General features: G+C 36.9%; 2 protein-coding genes across 8 annotated transcripts in view; one reads left to right on the top strand and one right to left on the bottom strand.

Annotated features, from left to right (window-relative positions):
- Positions 1-14,835, bottom strand: part of LOC137814492 (ARM repeat superfamily protein) — a 55,451-nt gene that overhangs the window by 3,897 nt on the left and 36,719 nt on the right. For all 7 annotated transcript variants that reach the window (XR_016522994.1, XM_068617265.2, XM_068617266.2 and 4 more), the window contains 3 exons: positions 9,266-9,371; positions 1,550-1,663; positions 1,384-1,458 (listed from right to left, as the gene is read on the bottom strand). Coding sequence is in view for 6 of the 7 variants with exons in the window: in XM_068617265.2 (XP_068473366.2) it covers positions 1,384-1,458; positions 1,550-1,663; positions 9,266-9,371 (295 nt within the window). In the remaining variant the exon portion in view is untranslated. The remainder of the gene's footprint in view (positions 1-1,383; positions 1,459-1,549; positions 1,664-9,265; positions 9,372-14,835) is intronic.
- LOC150029670 (uncharacterized) lies at positions 2,392-7,600 on the top strand. Its single transcript, XM_090304392.1, has one exon. The coding sequence runs from the start codon at positions 6,021-6,023 to the stop codon at positions 6,942-6,944; it is 924 nt and encodes a 307-aa protein (XP_090160518.1). The 5' UTR covers positions 2,392-6,020; the 3' UTR covers positions 6,945-7,600.

The raw sequence follows: 14,835 nt of genomic DNA, 5'->3' as shown, positions 1-14,835 counted from the left end.
TGGGCTGGCTGTAGTTCTTGAGCCTACTGTTTGGTTTAGTTGCAAGTTGCTACCTACTAGCTTGCATCCCTTTCCCTTCCTATGACATGGTGGCTAGTCAACAACAGTTGCATTTCCACATTCCACCTCTTTTGATGATTCTTTTGCTCTTGTTTCTCACTTTTAGCATTCAGTGATGCCAACGACACCAAAAGATTTTGGTTGAAATCAAGTCTACCGGTGGTTCAAGAAAAAGCAGGAATTGACAGCTTGATCTACAACAGAAGCTGAAAATTGCAGTCTGACCAACACTGCTGCTGAACTCCTTTAGCTGCAGTCACTTCTAACTGAATGCAGATTCCCATCCTAATTCCCATTCTTTTATGGGACAACCTGACCAGTCCCTATCTCATAATCCAGTTCTATATACAAGGAAAGGATATGGAACTAGGTATCTTTTTTGTTTGACAGAAGGTTCTTAAAAAAAGAGTCTCTCAGTAACTCACTATCATGCTGCTGACCAGAAGGCAGACATTTAGCTGAAGTTCCCTCACCTCTTCAGTTCTCCATCTTTAAGGACAAACTAGGAGTGGCTGAAAGATTTGCTCTTTGTCAACTTCACTCAGTTTGAGGGCAATGTGTCTTTTAGTTTGCTACAGTTGCTACACTAAACTGCTCTACTACAGCACGCCACATGGCGGGCAGGGGATGTTCCAAACCATTATATCCCAACTAAGGCAGGCTGGAAATGACCGCAATTAAGACAAATTTCAGACAAACCTCATACCCTAATTAGGTGCATCATTCGTTTCAGGCTTCCTTGTATAAAGTTTAGTTTGCCTAGGGTTTGGGTTTTGCATCATATAGCTTGTTCTAACTAACATGAATACCTATTAATTAGTAAAAGAGAAGATTCAATTAAAGTAAGTTGTTGAAACTTCACCTTAAAACTGATTTTATATGGATGAGTTAGGAGTAAAGTCTTCTTTCTAAGATGGTAATAGAACTCATCCTAGCAAGGTCTTTTGGACTTATTGTTGCCACCTTCTACCCAACTACTATCGAACTACCCACAAATATCTAGTTCCACGTTCGAGATGTCTAGTCTTCAGCATGAGGATGAGGGGATTTGTTGAATATCCCACGTTAACTAGAAACATAGTCAAATTATAATATATAAATGGAGGCAAATCTCACATGTCAATTTTGTGAGATTGAGTTTCACTTATCTAAATTCTTTGAGTGCACTTACATATCTCTTAGACAACTTCACTTTTGATGTCAATTGGTTTTAAGATTAAATATGACAGTCCTCGGAACATACTAGCTTCTAATAAAAATTTAGAACCAAAATAAATAAATAAGAAAAATAAAAATGATATATACAAAAGAAAATTTACATACTTGAAGATTTCGAAGCCTTTTTGAAAGATTAAGCAAGATGGGCTCAACTGCATCATCAGGTGAAGAATCGAGAATCTACAAATATCCAAAAAGCATAGTAAATAAGTGAACTTAGAATGGATAAAAAGGTAAATACAATAAAAAAACAGGAAGCATAGAACCTCACCATCAGTAAACATGATACCCCAGTTAATTGCACAGATTCATCAGAATCATCTAGTAGAGCTAATATAACACCCAAGACTTGAGTTGTATACTTCAGAATATGAATCAATGGGATCTGCAATATTAAATTGAGGTTGATTTAGAGATCTACTCCAAGGAATTGAAACTCTAACTCATAACATAAGCCACAACTCAATGATTATATTAGATCAGGTTATCTTTGGCAGATATCCTAGCCAATGGTAGTGACCCAAATCTTCCATATAAATATGGCAAATGGCATGGAGGCTTATGATGAAATATATATATGCTACCATATATATATATATATATATATATATATATATATATATATATATATAACTGTAAAAGTAAAAAATAAATCAAAAACAATATAAAACAAAAATTCATAACATTCATCAAAGTCTCGATCTCATCATTGTCATTACACATAAACAAAAGGAAATACAAAGACACAATGACCCAGTACAAAACTAATGTTCATCCTTCCCTTCTAACTCAATATAATCATTTTCCTCATTATTCGAATAGACATGTCCTTCAGCTTCCTCTCCTTCTAACAAGTAAAAACAAGAAAAAAATGAAAAATATACCAAGTTAATGGGTCCTCGAAAATAGTTACCAGAGTTTAGGTAGTCGGCAGGTTGTCTACATGCTCAAGTCACCAACCTAGTTAACAAAATATACTTCAAGAAGGAAGAGGCTTCACTAGTGTTAGAGATATCCTTTCCTCTGTTTTGTAATGTTTAGTTTGTTTCTAATTTCTAAACAACTTTATGTTGTCTATGTGGTTTGAGAGGTGTAGTTTGTCTATATGGTTGGACAGATGGCAATGGAAGATAACTAACTAAGTTTCCTGTTAATAGTCCAAGTAGGTTTGTTTTCTTCAAGTTTATTGAAACTAGTGATGTGATAAAGAAATGTTTGAGTTGTTTGACAACATTGTGGAAGAAATTGGGGACAAAAATGCACAAGACTTGACAAATGGGGTTGGTAATTGTTGGAGATCCCACATTATAAGTCGGTTTTGTGAGGATGAGTTGAGCTTAAAATTACTTCTTAATATGGTATCGAAGTCTCTCGTAACGAGGTTTGATGGGTCTATTGTGTCACCTAAGAATATCTAGTCTCATGCATGAGATGTACATGCCTTAGCACGATAAGGGTGTGCTAGAGATCCCACATCGACTGGAGATATAACCAATTTAAAATATATAAGTGGGAAAATCCTCACCTTATAAGCCCGTTTTTTTAAGTCGGTTTTGTGAGTATGAGTTAGTTTTAAACTTTAATATTAAACTTGCGGAAGCTGAGTAAATGTTAATGGAAAAGAGAACCAAATTGTTTTGGTCCCCTTGTTTAACTCTTGATCTAGTCCTTGAGGACATTGTAGAGTGTTTAGCATTCCTTGCCAATGCAAAGAAAAGCACTACTAGACATGTCCTCTTGTGACAAGGTTCACTATCGTACATTAAATTGCATTAAGCAAAAAAATAATGCTCTTAGATCTATCTATGTGTTGGAGGAACGGGTCACTAGACCACATGCCTACAAAAGTAGGTCATACAAGTGATCAACCTAGTGTTGTTGACTGATTGCAGAATTTGGAAATCAATCAATATTGCTTAAAGTGTGTGATTCCACTTGCAAAAGTTCTAAGGCTTGTAGTAGTGATTCAAAACCAGCCATGTCATACATTTCTGAAGCATTGGACAAGGTTAAAGAGAAAATTAATGAAATTTTTCAAAAGGAAGAGTCAAGGTATAAAAAGTTAGTGAGCAGATATTGGCAAGCAATGAAGCACATTTCTCATATAGGAAAATTAACTATTTGCAAGAAAGAGAAGATAATTGGCTTTTGAACCTAACCTAAATGATTTACCTATTGCCTTGAGAAAAGAAAAAAGATCTTGTGTCAAATATCCTATATCCCAATTTGTGTCTAGAGAAAAACATTCTATGCAGCACCAGAGTTTTCTTTCAGCTATTGATTCTATCATAATCCCTACATCGGTACAAGAAGCCTTAAAAGATGAGAACTGGATTCGAGCCATGAATGAAGAAATGAGCGCATTAGAAAGGAATGAGACTTGGGAGATTGTAGAGAGACCAAAAGATAAGAAAGCAGTGAGTTGTAGGTGGATATACACACTGGATCGGTATAAAGCAAGGTTGGTTGCAAAAGGGTACACTCAAACTTCTGATACCATATTACGAAGTGGACTTTAAGCCTAACTCAACCCCATAAAACCGGTTCAATGAGGTGAGGTTTGCACCCACTTATATACTATGAAAGGCTCTAATCTCTAGTCGATGTGGGATCTCCAACACACCCCCCCTCACGCCGAGACTACCAACTTGTACATGGGACTATATATTATGGGTGGTCCGATAGCGGCCCGATAGCGGGTGGCACGATAGGCCCAACACAAACATTCGCTAGGATAGGCTTGAAAATGGCTCTGATACCATATTACGAAGTGGACTTTAAGCCTAACTCAACCCCATAAAACCGGCTCATAGGGTTGAGGTTTGCACCCACTTATATACAATGAAAGGTTCTAATCTCTAGTCGATGTGGGATTTCCAACATGGTCGATTATGAGAAGACTTTTGCTCCAGTGGCAAAAATGAATACAATCAGGATTATTGTCTCCCTAGCAGCACACTTTGGTTGGGCAATGCATATTTGATGTTAAAAATGCCTTCTAGCATGGAAACTTGGAGGAAGAAGTATACATAGAGATTCCACCTGGTTATGGTGTTGTTAATGAAGGGAATAAGGCGTGCAGACTTAAGAAGGCCCTATATGGTCTTAAACAATCACCTCGTGCTTGGTTTGGAAGGTTTACTCAAGCTACGGTATCTTTGGGGTACCGACAAAGCCAAGGTGACCATACTCTGTAAATAAAACATTCTCAGAATGGTAAACTCACTCTACTTTGGTCTATGTAGATTATATGATTATTATAGGTGATGATGAGATTGAAAAACAAAATTTGAGGGAGAGACTAGCTGCTCAATTTGAAATGAAGGATCTTGGGAAGTTGAAGTACTTCCTTGGGATAGAGGTTGCTTACTCGAGACAGGGCATCTTTATTTCTCAAAGGAAATACATACTTGATCTTCTCAAAGAGACTGGTAAGTTGGGTTGTAAGGCCACTAGAGTGTCAATAGAGCAAAATCATAGGATTGAGAATGATGAGGAAAACCCAAAAAGTGGAGAAGACACAATATCAAAGACTTGTGGAAAAACTCATTTATCTATCACACACTAGGCCAGACATAGCCTATGCAATTAGTGTGGTTAGCCAATTTATGCATGATCCAAAATAAAATTATTCAGTACTTAAAAGCCTCTCCAGGAAAAGGATTGTTAGTCAAAAAGGGGGAAAACTTATCTCTGAAAGTATATACTGATGCTGACTATGCAGGATCGATTGTTGATAGGAGATCCACCACAGGCGACTGCATGTTCTGGGGTGGAAATCTGGTGACATGGAGGAGCAAGAAGCAAAATGTAGTTGCAAGATCAAGTGCAGAGGCAGAATTTAGAGCCATGGCTCAAGGGTTGTGTGAACTCTTATGGATGAAGATCATACTTGAGGACCTGAAGCTCCTATGGGCTTGGTGTGTGATAATAAGTCCTCTATATCAATATTGCACACAATCCGGTTCAACATGATCGAACAAAGCACGTAGGGATAGACCGACACTTTATTAAAGAGAAGTATGATGATGGTCTTATAGCCACTGAGTACATCCCTTCAAGACTCCAATTGGCAGATATGTTTACTAAGGGACATCCCACACAACAATTCGAAGATCTTACTTACAAGTTGGGAATGATAGATATACATTCACCAATTTGAGGGGGAGTGTTGCATAATCAGGAGAATTATGTTATAATTAAGTGCAGGTTTCATTCTATATTTATTAGGACAAATTTGTTAATGATTTGATTTTATTTGATTCGTACAACTTTAAACACCCATTATTTCTGGCTTTCATTACCTATTATTTCTTTCCTTAATTAGGTTGTAAAACAATATTATGAGATATTATAGATATTGTTAGATATCTCATATTTATGTAATGGGCTTAGCCCATATGTGTTCAATACACACAAGGGATTTACCCTATTCTTTCTTTTCCTTTAATATGTATCTAGAGCATAAGGTTAGGGTTTAGGGTTCAATTTTTATTGGTGAACCCACCATTCACTGGAATTTTCCAGCCACCGTCCCACTGTCTCGCCGGAGCTACCACTACCTCCTCAGAGTATCCGCCGGACCCGTCGCCGGAATCTCACACCGTCACCGGAAACACGCCGGAATTTCGCCTGAGCCGTCGTCGGAGCCTCCGCTGGAGACGTTGCCGGAATCGTTGTCGGAGCCTTCATCTTTGTTGCTCCCGCCAATTAACCGGTGACTGGATTTGTCCTTATCTTCTATGGCTTCTTCCGCTTCCGCTGCCACTATGGCTTCTTCCGTTGGCGCTAGCACTGTGGTTTCTTCCGCAGTCATTATGCCGGATTCATCTATTTATACTAATTACGTCAATGTTCATCTTTCCATTGACAAATTGGATGGAACCAATTATGTCACTTGGGCATCAGATATTAAATTATGGCTTAAGAGTCAAGGTTATGTTGATCATCTTACTTATCCTACTCTTGTTGAAAATGAGGTTTTCCGTTGGTTGAAAATTGATGCTCAATTATGCATTGTTATCAAATCGACCATTCACTCATCTTTAAAACAAATTTTTCGTACCTATGAGACATGTTCAGAAATTTGGGAACAAGCAAAATTATTATACACCAATGATACTCAACGTCTTTATGGTGTGTGTCAAAATCTTCTCACAATTGTTGCTCCCAAACATCTTGATGGTACAATGGCAGAATATCTAGGTAAACTTCATGCTCTTCTTCATGATTTTAACGAGTTATTACCTCCTGCCTCTACTCCTTCTCAAGAACTAGAACAAAGATCCAAGTTCTTCATGTTATTGGGTTTACACGGCCTTCCTGATGATTATTCTCACGTTCGTGATCAAATTTTGGGATCTCCTATTGTGCCCAATTTTACTTCCACTTGTTCTACCCTTTTGCGCGTGCCAGGTAAACACACCGCTGATATAACGTCTCATGTTGATGACTCTTCTGCTTTAGTCTCTCAGTATAATGATCGTACTCGCCCTCACAAGCCGGGCAAAGGGCGTCACAAGTGTGACCATTGTGGCAAACTTGGCCACAAAATTGACAAATGTTATGCCTTACATAGTCGTCCTCCTAGATCTGTTGCGGTTGCTCAAATTGCCCCTGGGCTACCTTCTACCATGGACCATACTTCAATTGATACCCCAGGCTAGCCTGCTATTTTCAATGAATTTCTTAAATGATATGAGGATCTTCAGAACCCTAGTTCCACAGCTTCTGTTGCACATTCAGGTACATCTTTTGTTGGCCTCACTCACTCCACTTCCCATGGCCCTTGGGTTATAGATTCAGGTGCCACTAATCACATTAATGGTAATAAATCTTTTTTCTCTTCCTTATCTACTACGGGTTATATACCTTCAGTTACCATGGCCAATGGATATAGGGTACCATCACATGGTGTTGGTACTATTAATCTTTTTTCATCTTTATCTATTGATAATGTTCTTTATGTCCATGGGTCTCTATATAACTTATTATCCATTAGTCGTCTCACTCGTTCCCTTGATTGTGTTATTTCTTTTACCAAAGATTCTGTTACTTTACAGGACCGGAGTTCGGGACGAATGATAGGCACTGGATGTGAGGCTCATGGACTTTATCAACTACAGATCTCTGCACATGTTGGCGCAATTATGGATTCTCCATCACTCATTCATGCTCGGTTGGGTCATCCTAGTCTTGCCAAGATGCAGAAGCTTGTTCCACAATGGCCTCTTTATCAACTGGATGTTAAAAATGCTTTTCTTAATGGGGATTTGCAGAAAGAAATTTACATGGAGCAACCTCCCGGTTTTGTTGCTCAGGGGGAGTCTTCTGGATTGGTATGTCGTCTTCGCAAATCCTTATATGGCCTCAAGCAGTCTCCTAGGGCTTGGTTTGGAAAATTTAGCAATGTTGTTCAACAATTTGGTATGACTCGCAGTGAAGGAGATCATTCAGTTTTTTATCGTCACTTGAGTGCTGGGTGTATCTAGTATATGTTGATGACATTGTTCTTACAGGCAGTGATCACCATGGCATCTCACAAGTAAAACAACACCTTTGTCAACACTTTCAGACCAAAGATCTTGGCAAACTCAGATATTTCTTGGGGATTGAGGTAGCACAATGCAATACTGGTATTGTTATCTCTCAAAGAAAATACGCATTAGATATTTTGGAGGAAATTGGGTTGATGAATTCGAAATCTGTTGATACTCCCATGGATCCCAATGTCAAGCTTCTACCCAATCAGGGAGAGCCTTTTTCAGATCCTGAGAAGTACAGGAGATTAGTTGGAAAATTGAACTATCTCACTGTTACTCGTCCTGATATTTCCTTTGGGTGAGTCAATTTCTTAATTCTCCATGTGAAGATCATTGGAATGCAGTCATTCGTATAGTGAAGTACATTATAGGCTCTCCTGGAAAAGGTTTGTTATATGGTCATAATAACCATACTAAAGTCGTTTATTATTCAGATGCTGATTGGGCAGGATCTCCATCTGATAGAAGATCAACTTCTGGTTATTGTGTTTCCATTGGTGATAACTTGATCTCTTGGAAGAGCAAGAAACAAAGTGTTGTAGCAAGATCTAGTGCAGAAGCAGAATATAGAGCTATGGCCTCGGCTACTTGTGAGCTTATTTGGCTTAAACAGTTACTTAAAGAATTGCAATTTGGAGAGGTTACTCAAATGACACTTATATGTGATGATCAGGCTGCTCTTCATATTAGCTCAATCCAGTTTTTCATGAAAGGACAAAACATATTGAGATTGATTGTCATTTCATTCGAGAAAAGATTATATCGGGAGATATCAAGACTGAGTTTGTTAATTCAAATAATCAATTAGCAGATATTTTTACTAAACCCTTACGAGGGCCTAGGATTGATTACATTTGTAACAAGTTGGGTACATATGATCTATATGCACCAGCTTGAGGGGGAGTGTTAGATATTATTAGATATAATTAGATATTATTTGATATTATGAGATATTATAGATATTGTTAGATATCTCATATTTATGTAATGGACTTAGCCCATATGTTTCTTTTCCTATATAAACATAACCATATGTGTTTAATACACACAAGGGATTTACCCTATTCTTTCTTTTCCTTTAATACAATCGATAAATAGAGACTGTAATCACATTTGTAAAATATCTCAGAAATATATTTCCATCTATTTCTTTCAACTCATACACATAGGTTTTATTGCATATATTTTTTTCCCTTTCAACAAATACTATAAAAAGTTAATCATCGTCTTAAAGGTAATGAACACCAAGTTAGTGAGCAGATATTGGCAAGCACTGAAGCACATTTCTCATATAGGAAAATTAACTATTTGCAAGAAAGAGAAGATAATTGGCAAGAAATCAAGCATTTAAATTGGATACATTCATGTTAAAATAAATACAATTGAAAAGAAAGAAACTATGGTGACATGAATCATAACAAAGTATCATAGGTGAAACACAAGACCTGTACTAATCCTCGCAAACATAATCGACGAACAGTTGAAGACTCATCCGATACATGCCGACATAAAACCTCAACCATTTGCTCCAAAAGCGAACCAAGTCCATCACTAAATAATATTAAAGACGGAATCAATATGAACTTGAAATGAAGAGTCAGAATATGTGAAAAAAGACAAAAAGGAAAACTGGTGATTAATTAATATGGTGCCAAGACAATAAACTGCAATATTCCACCAAATATTGGAAGTTAAAAAGATAAACATTATCAATGAATGACTTCATCCATAAATTATTTTAAAAATTCCATTGAATCATGAAAATATACATTGCGTACAAACAATTATACTAACTAGAGTTTATTGTCCTATAGTGGATGTTCGGTAAAGGAGTTTTACACTCACAATTTCAAAATATTCTCTTATTTATCCAGAAAACTATTTTATAAATTAAATCATTTTTTAAAACGCTGTTTAATCAACTTTAAAGAAATGATCATTTGTTTAATTGGTTTTAAAGATTTTTTTTGTTGATGAAAAGTCGCTATAATTGTGATCACCTCTGACCCACCTTAGTTGCAACCTTTTTAGGGGATACCTTAATTCGAGACTCAAGGGTGGGGATTAGAGATTGACTAAGAAGACCAATATCTACAACTTTTAAAAACAAATTTTTACTTTTGAAAATTTAAACAAGAGTGTTAGGATTCAATTACAAGGTATGTGACTTGAGTCTCATGTTAGAAGAGATTATGATGGTTTTTGAGATGAAAAATCTTGGTTTAATGACCTTCTTTCCGGAATGGAGTTTAAAAAAGATCACGAAGCCTTCTTTAGTCAAAATAAGTATGCCAAGGGGATTTTGAAAAAATTTAAACTTGAAGAATGTAAAGAAATGATCATTACTATGATGCAGAAGGAAAAACATTGTAAGGAAGATGGAACAAAGAAGATAAACCAGACATTTTAGAAGAATAATTGGTTGCATGATGAATCTTATAGTCACTCATCTCAACATCCTAAATTTTGAAAATATTGTCTTGGTTTATACATTGCACAAGTGAAAAGCTGATGTTCTGGTTGCAAAAAGGATGTTCAGATAGAATTTGTTGACATTGATTGTGGTTGACCAATTTGATGATATGAGAAGTACTTCAAGGTATTGTTTCGCTTTGGATTGATTTTTTTCTCATGGTGCTAAAAAAAACAAAGAGATGTTGCTCAATATTTGACAGAAGCTGAATTTATTGTTGCTACCACTGCTTTCGACCAAGTTTTGTGGTTGAGGATGATTTTAATTGACCTTAACATGAAGTAGAAGGAAAGAACCATAGATGCTTGTTGACAAGCAAGCTTAATAGCCATATCCTATTATCCCATTTTTCATGAAAAAAACTAAGGATTTCAACATTGAGTTATTTTTCTTAAGTGAAAAAATAGAGTTGGTACTCTTGTTAGCTGTAAAATAGAAAACCAAGTTCATACTCTTAAGACAGAAGCTTTAAGTTTGCAATCCTTAAAGCAAAGAGAAGTGTTAAAAATATTTGCTTACTGTATTGCACATGACTTTATATTTCTCTTTCAGTTTGATGAGCAAATACATTATAGGCTGACATTTTTACTTGAGGAGCAAGTCATTCAATCACTACTTTTACTTAAGGAGCAAAGCAAGTCTATTATTTGTTGATAATTATATCTCCTAATTCACCAATCTATTTTTGTTATTTCAATAATTATAAATGCAAACTTTGTTGATAAACAAATCAGATTCTTTGCTCTCAACTCAAAACTTGAATTTATTATGCTTCCCCTTCTTTCCTATTCCAACAACTATGTCGCGTCATGTCGGTGGTTTGTATCATGAAGCTTGAAGTATTGTTAATTGCTTATTTTACTTCTTTGATGAGCATAATCCTTTGTCTATTTTAATTCTAGTGCATGAGTATATTACCAGATATATGACCGTTTGAACCAGTCAATAACTCAAGGACTAAGAAGGAAATTTTGAGAAACATGCAAATGATTACCGGTGTGTTCCACCAAGGAAACGTTACTAGTAGATTAGAGTGTCTTGCAACTTTTGATAAAGTCTTCATAAGTTGCTAGAGTCAAGCAAGGTAGATCAATTGGCAGTGTAGGAGCAAAATGAGAGACTCAAACGGTAGATGTGTAGGAAATATTGGGTGAACAAGGGGATTTGCCATGCAACTTTTGGCAGCTATCATTGGTATGTCGACTGCAGAGGCAATGTTTGCATTTCAAGAGATTTTTAGATTTAGTTCTAGGAAGGTGTTCAAAGCTATTACTTTATATGCAAAGGTAGTATTTTCCCTTATAGATGAAGTATGTGTTTTCATGTTTATTTTCCGAGGAATACAAAGAAGGATTTACTATTGATCCCAAGATCTGATTATAGGTAACAACATACTCTTATGGAAAGCCAAACAAGCCCCAGGTCATAAAGAGCGTAATGTGGTTCTCAAGTTCCTTTATATTTGTAAATGGGGCAAGGAGCTCATTGAAATCATGTAAGGCAAAATGAACCCAAGATAAGAAAACATAGGGCCTCAAATTGTCGTGGAGCAAGAAGTATCAAGGGATCTTGGCACACACTGTATAGATGTTATGTCATTGATATAAAGGGCCCAACCCTCACTCCAAACTAATGCAAGTATCTCATGGGGATGGAAAATAGTTTTAGTGAGGTATGAAAAGTGGAATTAATAATGCTACATAATTGAACATCAATATTTATCCATTTTCACAATGTTTTGTATGAATGGACTTAGTAGTTTTAGTGAAATGGGATTTGTAGCCTAACATCACTGACTTGTTTGTGTCGTCGAGGCCCGATCGACTGGTGTCTTCGACGGGGCTTCAATAGCGGCAATCGGTCGATCAGACCGAAAAACCTGATTTGAAGATCGCCCTTTGAATAGTCATAAGCATCAGCGTAGACTTCCGCTGCCTTGGGTCCGCAAACTTTAACGTAATTGTTATGCCATAGCATGATGCACTGGTTGAGGCTCGATGGTACACACATCTTCCTGTGTATCCATTCTCTTCCCAAGAGTACGTTGTACTCCCACTTAACCATAACCTAATTTTGGAAACCAAAATTGAATAGTTAACTCATCCATCTTATCAATAATGATAACATGGTTAGAAAAGATGGGAGAATTTGTTTTGGATGTTGATTTGATGATGTGGAAGACACTTTTTTTTGTTAAAACCAGAATAAAATAAAAATAATCCACGTAAAAAAAAAAGTAGATAGGACCACATAATGAACTTTGATGGAGCTAAGAAATGGACTTTAAGTCTAACTCAGTCTTACAAAACCAGTTTGTAAAGTGAGGTTTGCACCCACTTATATATTATGAATTGACCTTATCTCTAGTCGATGTGGGATTTCCAACACACCCTCGTCACATCGAGACCAACCAACTTATGCGTGAGACTATATATTTATGGGTGATTCGATAGTGACCCGATAGCGAGATGGCACAATAGGCCCAACAAACTCTATGTAGGATAGACTCTGTTGCATAATCAGGAGAATTATGTTATAATTAAGCGCATATTCCATTTTATATTTATTAGAACAGATTTGTTAGTGATTTGATTTTATTTGATTTGTACAACTTTAAACACCCATTATTTCTGGCTTTCATTACCTATTATTTCTTTCCTTAATTAGGTTGTAAAACAGTCTATAAATAGAAACTGTAATCACATTTGTAAGATATGTTAGAAATATATTCGGTGGGAGACTCTTCTGCAATATTCTTTTTTAGCAGCCTTCATTGCTGTAATCATTGGCAGCCTTCATTGCTGCAACTTTTTTATTATACTTATCTTTTCTCCATTAACCACCACCACCACCTTGCACCATTGACTGTTACTGCCACCGCCATTGACCGCTGCCGCCAACCACCACCGACCACCGCCGATCACCGGAAACTTCCACCGATCACCGGAAACTGCCTCCGATCGCCGGAAACTGCCTCCGATCGCCGGAAACTGCCGCCGGCCGCTGGTAACCGCCACCGAATTTTTTTTTTAAACTGGATCAATTTTGCCCATCTGAAAAACTCAGTTGGTTTTGAGCTCTCATGGACTCCCTTAGTAAGCCATCTAGCTATTGTTCATTCACTATGAGTGGTAAGAGTTCTAGTTTTTAATCCTTTAATGCTTCTAATACTAAAAATATCTGGATTATAGACTCTGGTGTTACTGATCATATGACACCTCATTACTCTTATTTTTCATCCTACACTGCTTTATCTGGTAACCCATATATTACTGTTGCTAATGGTTCCACTACCCCCGTTAATGGTTGTGGTAACATTCACCTTCAACCTTCATTTCCTTTAAAAAATGTGCTTCATGTTCCCAAATTATCCAATAACCTCTTGTCTATTCAAAAAGTTACCCAAGATTTCAATTGTACTGTGGTATTTTTCCCTTCCCATTGTGTTTTCCAGGATCTTGCCACGGGGAAGACTATTGGAATTGCTAAAGAGCAGGGCGGGTTATATTATTTACAGCATGAAGAATATAAAAAGTGTGCTAGACTACAGGCACACACTTCTAATCTCCAGCAAGGTCGTGAATCTTGGTCATCCTCTCAGATATGGCTTCAACACAAACGTCTTGGTCATCCTCTCTTTAGTACCCTAAAGTCCTTATTTCCTGTTTTATTTACAAAAGTTTCTGCTGAGTCATTTCATTGTGATGTTTGTCAGTTTGCTAAACACCATCGGACAACTTTTCCTCCCAATGGTAATAAAAGTTCTAAACCTTTTGATCTTATTCATTCGGATGTGTGGGGACCTTCACCTATTCCTAATATCTCAGGTGCAAAATGGTTTGTTTCATTTATTGATGATTGTACTCGGGTTACCTGGATATTTCTCATGAAAGATAAGTCTGAAGTTTTTCACCTGTTTGTAAAGTTTTACAGAATGATTCAAACACAATTTGAAAGTCCAATGAAGAGATTGCATTCTGATAATGGAAGAGAATATGTGAACCAAAACTTTTCCCAGTTCCTTCAGGAAAATGGAGTTGTTCATGAATTAACATGTGTGGACACTCCTCAACAAAATGGGGTTGCTGAAAGGAAAAATCGTCATCTCCTTGAGGTTACTTGAGCTTTACTTTTCCAAACATCTGTTCCAAGATCTTATTGGGGGGAAGCAGTCCTGACCGCTAATTATTTGATAAATAGATTACCCTTTCGGGTTCTAGAGGGTGTTACTCCTATTCAGGTTATGACCACATTCTATCCTTCTATTCCCATGTAGACTAGTCTTCAGAATCGTGTCTTTGGTTGTCCTGCTTTTGTCCATGTTCATAGTCCTTATCGGGGTAAGTTAGATCCTCGCGCCATCAAATGTGTCTTCATTGGTTATGCCCCCAACAAAAAGGGGTACAAATGTTATCACCCTCAAAGTCGTAAAGTTTATGTTTCCAAGGATGTTACCTTTCATGAAACAGAGACTTTCTTTCCTAGTTCTCAACTTCAGGGGGAGAGTATTCAAGAAGTTGAGAATCTTGAGTTGCCACCTTT

This window comes from Phaseolus vulgaris, chromosome 1 (assembly GCF_051622355.1).
Source record: "Phaseolus vulgaris cultivar YP4 chromosome 1, ASM5162235v1, whole genome shotgun sequence".
Taxonomy (NCBI): Eukaryota; Viridiplantae; Streptophyta; class Magnoliopsida; order Fabales; family Fabaceae; genus Phaseolus; species Phaseolus vulgaris.
Note: the sequence above shows the minus strand (reverse complement) of the source record. Positions and strands in the feature narration are given on the sequence as shown.

Bases quoted from the DNA above. Each gene is read 5' to 3' on its own strand.
- LOC150029670 (XM_090304392.1), top strand. From the start codon at position 6,021: ATGGCTTCTTCCGCTTCCGCTGCCACTATGGCTTCTTCCGTTGGCGCT.